This window comes from Idiotropiscis lumnitzeri, chromosome 11, assembly GCF_059441095.1.
Source record: "Idiotropiscis lumnitzeri isolate Australia: NSW breed Sydney's pygmy pipehorse chromosome 11, RoL_Ilum_1.0, whole genome shotgun sequence".
Classification (NCBI taxonomy): domain Eukaryota; kingdom Metazoa; phylum Chordata; class Actinopteri; order Syngnathiformes; family Syngnathidae; genus Idiotropiscis; species Idiotropiscis lumnitzeri.
In genome coordinates this window covers 20107348-20118797 of record NC_142401.1, presented here as the reverse complement: position 1 = coordinate 20118797, position 11450 = coordinate 20107348, and the positions used below count along the sequence as shown (strand labels likewise).

Here is an 11450-nt window from a genome sequence, read left to right as displayed (position 1 = left end):
CGAGTCGTGGATGTTCGTGGCAAAATGGAAGCCTAATCTTACAAAGAAAAGCAACACACTTGATCATACCCACAGTGTAGTGAAGCATGCCTCGGCAGCGGCGTGCTTTGGGGCAGTTTTTCTTCAGCAGGAACTGATGGAGGTAATTTTGAACAGGTTGAAATAATAGTCACTGTTAGCACAAAAACGTCAAACCACTGGTAATACTTTATTTAGTCATTAATCAGAAGCCATTTGAATGATTTTAGTTGACATGAGTTTCAAATTGATTGGTTAATTCTGAACATGGCCGCAATACCAGTGGAAAGATTGACTGCGGTTATCCCAGTTTTAATTCCTGCCGCTAAGATATTTCATCGTGTAAACGTCGTTCTTCTTTCAGGTCAAAATGAATGAATGAAAAACCTTTTTTGTATGATTTCGCTTGGTTTATTTTTTTTGTATCTGAAAACCTGGGATTTGGCCAGGGCTATATGTTAAGCTTTATTGTATATCCATTTTAGTTCCATTTTTGGAAGAATTGACCATATGACAAAGATCAGCAAAATTTTCACGCTAATTTTATCCCCAGTAATAGCAGAGTTACAGTGCATTTATTATTTGTGATCCACTGTAGTTGTACATCCTGTTTGGATGTATGGAAATATACTCAAAGTCTTTGTCTCAATGGTAGCTTTATCCGGGGTTTACCATTTATTTTAGTTACTGATGACTAGTACATTTTCTTTTTAAAATATGCGTGCCAAGGGCCAATTTGTTGAATGTTCACGACCATGACATACTTGGTTTGATTTCTGCATAAGTCAAGGAATGAATGAAGCAACTCACTTGCAGTTCTAATCAATCCTAAAAGGTTGGTGTGTGTGCGCGTGTGTGTTTATGTCCAAAAGCCTCTGGCCTGTGAGTCATGTGAAGACAAAAGGCTTTGGGCAGTTGTTGGGTACAGAGGAAACCTTAAATAAATTCAGATGATTTTTTTTTGTTCAGTGAAAAAATAAATAAATGAATAAATAAATAACTGTTAGATGCATTGCAGCGCAATGCATTAGGCTATCTATCCAAATAGCTAATTAGTTATTTTAAACAACCTGACTAGTAAAATAGATGTGGAAGAAGAGGTGTGCACAATCAAATGTGCCAGTAGCAGTGGAGGATTAACCTTTGACATCCATCTAATAATAATAGCGGCCTCAGTAAAACGCTGATAATGTTGATCCCCATATGGGATTTTACTGTAACGGTCCATGAAAAGCGACAAACAGTCCGATGCTATTCATCCCTTGACGTATGACCCAATCTGCTCTTCTGTCTTGTCTGAATATTGAGTGAGATTGCTTTGAACTGTAAGCTACTCTTTTCATGGAAAAGATCTAAAATTAATCAGTGGACTTGTTGTCCGCTCTTAAGGCCATTATAAAAGGTTTTGGTGCATTGAAACATAAGAGGCTTTGCGCACTGCTTTTATTAAAAGGATCTGACATCTACCTGCCCTCTCAAATGGTTGTCAATTTTGACACTTCTGGCACGCAAAACAAAAATAGCTTTAACTCCTGGGCTGAGAGGCGTTGCTGTTTACCTTAAAGGACACCGCAAAAAGCTTTAGTAATGAAAAACAACTCAAAGAACAAATCACAAACCTGTTTATTTAGCCGTTGGATATCCTGCACATGAACTCTTTTCATTTCTGTTGTCATCAGTTTCTCTGTCTGGCACATCGCTTGAAGATGTCAATTTGTCACGAAGCCCTATTTGCACATCATATTACAGCAGGACTCCGGAGTACAGCAGCAGCATGTCTGACTCGCGACTGCACTGGTCAGTTGGAGATCCTTTTATTTTGATAAAGTTACCATTTTCTATTTCTCCACATGATTGGAATTTAAACGGGAAAGCAGCTCAGCTTGTGCTGTCATAAATCTCTGGACCCATTAATCCACCCTCGTGTCGTCTTCTCGCTCACAATTGCCCAATCATGTCCGGATATTCATGGGATATTAAATGAATAGTATTCTCCAGCAACTCGAGCTCGCTGATGATTAGATCGGAACGTGGGATGCTCGCTGTTCATTATCCTCGTTGTGTCAAAAGCAAGTGACACTACATTAGTTGAAAGGACCCCTTCCTGGCTTTGTTTTATTTTTCATCATGCACGAATGTCAGTACAGTTCTTTCCTGGGAAAAAAATCAATAGTTTTGTCAGGAACACAACATATGTTGCTTGGTTTCAATTGACACCTCTGGAGAGTCAGATTAATAAATAACAGTAGTTTGGAGTAAACACACAGACGCACACACACGCACGCATACAACTACAACACAGAGTGTCAGTGAAATGTTTTTTTTGTAAACCATGTAAATGGGTCAGTGATCTTCTGCATGTTGAAAACAATTAGGAAAAGGCTCAATTAAAAAAAACAACAATTTTAAGCTACTTCATAAAAATATACAATTATAGCTTCATCATTATCATGACGATAATCAACAGCATTTTGCCAGTCCCGTATCATTCATTTTCTTAAGAACAATGTTGAACAACGTCCAATTCTTATCATATATTAGCAAACATTAGAGTTTGAATTATTGCTTAGAAGTGACTGTTGAGGACATAAATTACCCTTTTTGCTGTGAGAATTTATTGGTGCAATCAATGAAGTCATTTCACATTTTAATGTATTGCAAGACTCAAAATCTTGTTTTTCTCTGTTCTAGATGTAGGAAGATTAATGTCCCGTGACCCCCACAAGAAAAATCATTTACAGCATCCTTTCTTCTTTTAATTTGAGACAATATTATAACTAATCCCCTTGACTTTGGTTTTAGCTTCCATCTTGGGCCCTTGATTTGATTTTGGTCATTTGAGCTCTGGCAATTCTTTCAATCTCCTTCTGGATGGTAATATCAACTCTCAAGATGATGCTTTAATCCCCATTAATCTCAGATTTTTTCTTAAGAAAATGATGCTCTAGGGTGGGGCAGAGGCCAGTGAGGCGTATTAACATATGTATTTTTTTGCAGGCAACTGTCACAGCATGCAAAATACTCCAAATACAACCGGAACCAAACAAATGTTACACAATATTTTGCTTGTGGTTTTAAATCCAGTTTGTGCACTCACTTAAAACAAACAGCAACCAAGGCACGGAATTCTGTTGGCAATTCACCTTTATTCAAATGCTCTTGATAGTGATGCTTTCTGCCTGGAGGCAGAAGCGGGACAATAATCCAAATCCGTAACTTCACATAATGGCGCAAGAACATTTGGAAAAGTGAATATCAATTACATGCAGCACTTTTACAGGAAATAACGCTCACAGAAGTAAAATACAGAATCACACGACTTCCCATTTTTCATTTTAAAATCTTCCCATCTACTCCTCGCATCCATTTGGGAAAGAAGAGGTGCATATAAAAAGGTGGTGGAGGACATAAAATAACTCAACGACCAAAATCACACCAAAAAATGGTTTGAAATTATACAGAAAGAAAATATAAAAGGTCAATATCATAAAAGCAAATTTAACTTATATTATTCCAATTTATTCAACAAATGACACAGACATGACAGTGGTTTTAGCGAGGTCCAAAAGTAGATGGTTGGTGTTGATTTCAACACTAAGAAGAATATGACATTTCACTTTTTGCTGCTCGGTACTTTCTGGATGTGTAATAATGACAATAAAAGCAATTTCAATAATTTGGCAATTATGAAAACCGATGAACGTTTGGATTAAAATGCCATAATTAATATGTATATATATATATATATATATATATATATATATATATATATATATATATATATATATATATATATATATATATATATATATATATATATATATATATATATACATAGTCAAAATATTTGACGGATTTCAAAATCACAATATAATTTTCTCGTAAAATCATTTAGCCCTAGCGGACACATGCATGTGTAAATGTAAACATCTAAGTAAAGCAGGTTGGGCCTCTGGGTGGGGGATTCAAATAGAAAAATAATAAAGATGGAACAATGACTGCGCAGGTAGTGATTTGCACTCTGCGATTGGCTGTCAACCAGTTCAGGGTGGACCCCGCCTACTGCCCAAGACAGCAGGGATAGGTTCCAGCGCCCTCACGACCCGAGGAAAAGCGGTTCAGATAATAAATGGATGATTTACACTCATGGCAAGAAGGAATTACAGTTCCACTGCAGCTATTCAAGTTTAAATTACCATCTCAACGCAAAGCATGTGTTTGTTGTATATATGTATGTATAAAATATGGCATATTTTGGAGAGAATTTGAGTTGCAATTAGTTAAAATTAATTTTATAGCTGTGATTAACTCACTTAAATCATTTGCAGCCCTAATCTACACACCCACACACTCACACGCACACAGCGACTATATATTCCATTTTCTTATTACAAATAATCGAAGAATGTCCTAGGAGTTTTTCTGAGATAGTTGGTCAGAAAAAATACATTGTCCGATAATATCACTGAATAATCAGTATGTGATAATAAATGACAATTTATCAAGATATCAGCTGCTTTTGTGATCCTGATATATTGTGTCATCAAGTAATTAAGGGATAGTGTAGAGATCCACTTGGCTGCAATTCGCAGAGGTGCTGTTCAGTGAGTCTCCACTACAAGCCCCATTTTCAATGAAGTTGGGACGTTTTGTAAAAAGATATTTGATTTTCAAACCTATGAACGCTGTTTTGTAAATATTCTCTCATTTTGAATTTGACATCCCTAAAAATCTGGGAAGGGGCAACAAAAGACTACGAAGGTGCTGAAAAAAAAATACATGTTTGCAATATTCCACACGTGAGCAGGTTGAATGGAAATATGTGACTGTCATGAGTGAGTATAAGAGGAACATCCCCGAAAGGTGTCACAAGGGCTCAGGAACACCACCGTCAGTTAACACAATTCATTGCTACATTTAGTAATGCAAGTTAAACCTCTACCATGCAAAGCGAACGCAATAGATCAATAACATCTTCAAACTCCACCAACTTCTCTGGCCCTGAGCTTATCTGAGAAGGACTGATGCAAAGCGGAAAAGTGCGCTGTGGTCTGACGAGTCCCCACTTCCAATTGATTTTGGAAATCATGGATATCGTGTTATCCAGCCCAAAGAGTAAAAGGATCATCCTGATTGTTATCAGTGCAATGATCAAAAGCCAGCATCTATGACTGTATGTGGTAATGCCCATGGCATGGGTAACTTGTACATCTGGGAAGGCACCATTAAGGCTGAAAGAGCAACGTATTTTTCAGGGATGTCCCTCCTAATTTCAGCAAGACAATGCCATGCCATATTCTGCAGGTGTTACGACAACATGTCTACAAAGAAAAAGATTCTGAATACGAGACCGGCCTGCCAGCAGTCCACACCCTTCTCTAAAAAATGAAGCACAAAATATGACAACGTTGACCCCAAGCTGCACCAACAAATTGCAATAATTAATGTTGTCAGTTCCCAAATGCTTATGTAGTGTTAATGAAAAGAAAGGTTGTGTAACACAGTGGTAAACATGCCCCTATCCTAGCTTTTTATATTTTGGGAACAGTCTGCTGGCGTGAAATTAAAAATAAGTGAATACCTGCTTAAAAAGGAACAATCAGTTTTAACATTAAATATATTATCTTTGTAGAGAATATAGTTGAAAAATAATTGCAAATTATTATATTCTCATTTTATGATATATTTATGTCCCAATTTCATTGGAATTCTTTTTGTGATCTAAACAAAACTAAATTAAATTAAACTAAGCTAAGATAAACTAAGTTGAGATAAACAAAACTAAAATAAATAAAAAAGTTAAGTCAACTTGAGCTACTGCAGACTTCCGCAATGGCAATACTATGCACTGAAACATTAAGTGGTTGAATAATCCATTGTTTTTTTCCCTACAATCTATTAAGGAAAAGTCAATTGCCTTTCCCCAACCGAGGTATTACTAACTACCACACTAGAATTAGAATTAGAATTAAATACACATTTTCTTTGAACAGAACAGTCTAATGTCCAGTACCGTACATTTGTTGCAGCCTGTGTGGTGCAGTCTGGTTGCTTGCAAGGCTGATCGAAGAGGAAGCTTAAGAGAATACATACAGTAAGTGAATGAAGCTTGTGTCTGAATTGAAGACATTTTGCATGTTTTGATAAATGGCCAACAGCAATAAATAAAGCATACAATACATTGTTCGTTTGGGTTGACAAGCTATGTGAATTTGTGAAACCAAAATGACAAATGACATAATTCTCACCCCACTAAAAGAATATCACATGCGGTAGCTGCCTTCACTGCTTAGTCAGAATAGCCAGTCTCCAGCATTGGGAGAAAAGAAAATGTCATAACATATTGCATGAGAACATTTGGAAGTTTAAGTACACAGAACAAGAATTAATGGCAAGTTTCAAATAATATGTTCTGCAGATTTGATGTTAAATTATTACCACCAGCCATTTTTACCAGTGCCATTTTCAGCAAAGCGACAACAATATTAATCAGTGACGATTTAATAACAGTTTTGATTTTTGACACTAACACAATACTTCAATGCACCTGAACATAACATAGGCTTCGCCAGTCGGCTTGTATAGAATTACCTTGTGTTGTTTAAAGTGTCCGTGTACATTTTAAAAACATTTTTTTTCACGACTGTATTTTTATGACTGTATTGATATTGTGTTGTTGTGGTGAAGTCAATCTTAAGCCTACACATGACTTGAATTTGTAGCCGACATCTTGCAAGTGTTTCAGACACAAGATGCAGTCCCTTTGTATTAATTCTGACTTAAACAATAAACTCTTACATGAACAAAGAACCAAAACTTCTAAAAGCAAGTGATGTCAATCATTGGGCCAGTGTGTTTTGACCTCAGGAAGGCTGTGTGTGTTCTTAGGCAGCATATTGCTGAACCACTTTGACATTCTTGTTGTCATCTTGACTTAGTTATCGCTGCTCTCTTCGTCACTGTCTTTCATGGAAATGCCTTGCATCCCGCCTTCCCTCACTGAGGCAGTGGCTTCTTCTAAGGTCAGACGATTTCTAACAGTCTCATACATTTTACTGTTCAATGTGGTGTCCAACACCCCTTGAAGGCGGAAGTCACGGTATTTTTTCTAAAGATCATAAAAGAAATCAGAAACAGTGTTAAACACATTCAAAAGTACATACGGAAAAGCACATGTTTGGAATGGCGTCTTCTTAGGTTGATGCATTGATTTAAAGACACATCCCAAAGTCCACTTTTTCTCATGAACAGTGGGTTGAAAATCCCGCAAAAAGTAAAATATTACATGAACTCATTGATCGCATGGTTGCTATATTAAGAAAGCAGTCTTGGAAATGCCCTGTCAATATAGTTTGGTCATGAAATGGTACACAGTTAGCAGCTGGCTTCATGGAAGTAACACTATTTATCGACAAAGACTCTCAATGCAGACAATCCCACTAATTTTACACATAGGCAAAGCTGGGCAGTCCGTCCCGGGGGCGGAATGGTCTGGGCCTCTGGACACCCATTTTTGGGGCGGGTGGTTACAAACTAAAAAAAGGGGCTTGATTCAGCAAGGCCACAGGTGGATTTTAGTCCGGCCCATGAATCGGCCCTGGTGCGTGTGATGTGGTCGCGAGACTTGATTACTTCGTCTCTTTACAGGCAAATAACAAAAATTGCCTCCAAATCCGTCTAAAGCGCCACGACCAACTGTGCGTTCTTATTTGCATTGGGCACGTGTGTGGAGAACAAGAAAGACGAAGAATGAGACAAAGAAGAAGGAGATGAAGAAGAATAAGGAAACGAAGAAGAAGAAGTAGTAGATGAAAAAAAGGAGACAAAGAAGAAGAAGAGCATGAAGAAGATGAAAGAGATGAAGAATCAGGAGACATTAACCCACTTCGGTTTGACGAAACACTTACCAGTTACCACCATAATAAGCCCATAATTAGGTAAGTGGATTTTAATAGTAAATTAGTCAACTACATTTTTTTAAATTAGACCTCTCCTGTTCACATCTCTATTGCGGTGGACGCTTTTTTTCTTTTTTTGGGTTGCGCAGGGGAGGGACGTGTTTCGGTGGCCGTCACTTTTTATGAATAAGGCCGGAGTGTCGGTACCTAGGTCGCGGTCGGAAGGCGTGGGACTGACTGTCAAAAAAGGGTCAAGTGCCCAGCTCTGCACATAGGTATTTAAAAGTTGCCGTGAATCAAATGAAAAAAGCCTGGCACATTCAACGGACTTTGACATTCATTTGTTGGAAACTTCCTTTATTGACTTTGGAGAAAATGTAAAATGGAGTCACCTTAACCATTCTGATGAGAATCTTCAACTGATAAACATGCAGTTGGAGGTCCATGCGGTCAGTAAGCCACGTTCCGATGAGGTTCATTGTGCTGGTGTACCATTGCTGAAAGAGAAGAGTACAAGTGGAGGAGTGAAGCAGAAGCAGAAAGGAGCTGACAAACAAATCTTTATTTGCACAGATGATGTTCTGGTCCAGTGCAACAACACCCACACAATTTTGCATCGGATCCTTATGAAGAAACCGCTCCCATAGGCACATAGTGCTATTTAAGTGTTGACTGCAGGAAGCAGAAGCAGCTGGCAATGAGGCATCCCTTAATAAAGAGGAATGACTATGATGCTCTTGGCACAGATCAGAAAGTTCTGAGAATGTGTTGTGGTGACAGAAGACCTATAGGCACTTGTTGAAGAAAACATCACGATGTAGTTTCCCTTCAGCATGTTGCAAATTCTGTTGACTTTTTAGTTTCTTCTCAATAGCAAACAAGTGCCAAGATATGCTCATCGAGGCAAGGACTGAAGAAGGAAATTGTGGCAGTGATCTTTAAAAAAATGGTTTTGTCAGACAAAGCACATAAAAATTGAGATTGAAATCTTTTTGTAGGAAATGCACATGGTGGTTTGGTATGTGACATAGATACAATTTGACACTAAAGATCAGTTCCTAACTACAACTATATTATTGACATGGCTTGCATCCTTCATGCAGGTGCTCATTTCAACCTTGAGATGCTGTCATTGCTCAATTTAGAGCAGTTTCCCCTCCATCAATATCTACGAGGCACACTGTGCACGGGAGCCGAAAGCTTTCAGATGTTCCTCTCTGAGGCCCGCCCGGCTGTTGTCAAGTGTAATTGATGGATAATAATGAGCACAGGCTGATACTAATAGAAGGCGACTGACTTCAACTGTCAGGGTCACAGAAGAATGGATGCACGTCGTCTCTCGAGACGACTTGGAAGAATATTGGTTGGATAAAGGAGCGGCACATGCTTAGTGCTATTTTTAGGAATTTGAAAAAGCAACATTATTATTATTTGACCGTTTCATCAATTCTAACATTGTGGTTGATTTTTTTTTTTGGCCACTGATGTACATTTTTAAGAGCAGATTAATCAACATCAAGGAACACTTAAGAAAGGCCTGGATTCCGTAAATAAATTGGGTAGGTAAGTAAGTTTTGTAGGTGAACCACTCGGTTGCCAACAGTGAAGTGCAAGTTCAAGTTTTTCGAAATTTGAAGTGGCTAAACAACTGTCAAAAAATATCAAAGGGGAAAAGATATTCTTTGAAATATTGCAATATTATATTGGTAATACGTTAATATTTGAGTGCCACAATTACTGAGTCTGGCTCGCTCCACTGCTGGGCGTCAAAGGAGGTGATAGCTGGCTTAAAAGATGGATTTATTTAGGTGAGTTTTGATAAGTTCAATTCGAAAACTACTGTGTTTAGCCAAGGTACCGGTACCTTTTTTTCATTACAACAATCTCACAGGTAACTAATAAACCAAAATGTAAAAAAGTATGAATAATGCACATAAATCAATTAAGTCGCAAAAGTACTTAAATGTACCTGAAAAAAAAGTGCTTCAATAATTTTTGCTTCAACATCATCATTAAACCAAAGTGGCATTAATAAAAAGCAAATACAATTGTGCATTTATCGCTTTATTTTCTGGGAAAATATATTGGAAAAAAATTGTTATTGTGGTAGGCTTACCAGTAGAGGGGGAAAAAACTTGGAGAGTCCACAAAGAAGAGGGGGTAACAAACTGTTCAATAAATTAGCAAAACAATTTTTTTTTAATGCCACTGACCCTCGAAAATGTAATGGGAGTGGTACGGGAGTGAGAGTTAGGACAGGATGGGAGTCGTTTTCACCGGACCATTCACACTCACAATTACACCGAACAATGCATGTTTTTTGGATGTGGGAGGAAACCAGAGTACCCTGAGAAGAGCCACACAGACACGGGGAAACCATGCAAACGCCACACAGGAAGCCCAGACCCTGGATTTGAACCCTCTCTCTTGTAGTTTCGTAGCCGATTCGGCCTTAGAATCCATGAGGTTTCGAATAGAGGAAATCAAAATACGCGTTGACGGGCTGCGTCCCAGGTTTCACGAGCACTGTTGTGGGGTGGCTTAAAGATGATCCGCTGACCCCCTGGTGCTTTTTTCCCTTGAATCCGTCCGCTCAGACTTAGGTTCTCGACTTCACCTTTCCTAATTGAATGGCCAAGGAACTTTGTCTGTCTGTTTTGGATTACCCGGATGAGCTCACGATTTCGTCCGACCCGTTGTAAGACTGAGTGTGTCATACACCACTCATGAAACCAACGAGTCAGTCTTACAACGGGATTTGAACCCAGAACCAGTGCACTGTGAGGAGGACATCCTAAATAGATAGCAACTGTGCTGCCTGTCTGGTACGATCCAACCAACCATTATCGAAGCCGTTTCTCCTCAAAAGGGTTGCAGGCGTGCTGGAGCTTATCCCAGCTGTCTTTGGGCAGTAGGCGGGCTACACCCTGAACAGGTTGCCAGCCAATCGCAGGGCACACCAAGACAAACACTCGCGCTCACAATCACTCCTGGGGACAATTTAGACTTTTAGAGCGTCCAATCAAACTCCTACGCATGTCTTTGGATTGTGGGAGAAAACTGGAGTACCCGGAGAAAACCCACTCAGGTACGGGGAGAACATGCAATCTTCACATAAGATGGTCAGAGTGGGAATCGAACCCTGCACCTCTGTACTGTGTGCTTTCCAGTCGGTCACCATCCGGCCTCGTTTGATACGAGTGACAGTTAATCATAATGAGGTGTGAGGTGCGCTACTCATTTGTCATTTTTCTCTTCATAACGTGTTAACATGAGACTGATGATCTTTTGCATATACTCGTATAAAATAATGTTTAACTGTTACATAAGATTTGACCGACATGCACAATTGTTCAGTTATTAAAGGTTCTCTGATAGCGACAGTTGGACATGGAGGTATCATTGTACTGGAATTCAGAATCATTTTTGCTCTTCTTCTATTAATCTTATCTGAGCATCCACATAGATCTGTTTTGGGTTTGCCATTGTACCCGCATGGTTATTTTTTATTTTTTTGGGTGCAAAATAGTGTTG

General features: G+C 38.7%; 1 protein-coding gene across 6 annotated transcripts in view; it reads right to left on the bottom strand.

The window, feature by feature from the left end:
• Positions 1-5444: 5444 nt before the first annotated feature.
• cadpsa (Ca2+-dependent activator protein for secretion a) overlaps positions 5445-11450 on the bottom strand; it is a 200355-nt gene continuing 194349 nt past the window's right edge. For all 6 annotated transcript variants that reach the window (XM_088308092.1, XM_088308093.1, XM_088308095.1 and 3 more), the window contains 2 exons: positions 8309-8413; positions 5445-7126 (listed from right to left, as the gene is read on the bottom strand). In XM_088308092.1, coding sequence (XP_088164218.1) covers positions 6953-7126; positions 8309-8413 — 279 coding nt within the window. In that variant the 3' untranslated portion in view covers positions 5445-6952. The remainder of the gene's footprint in view (positions 7127-8308; positions 8414-11450) is intronic.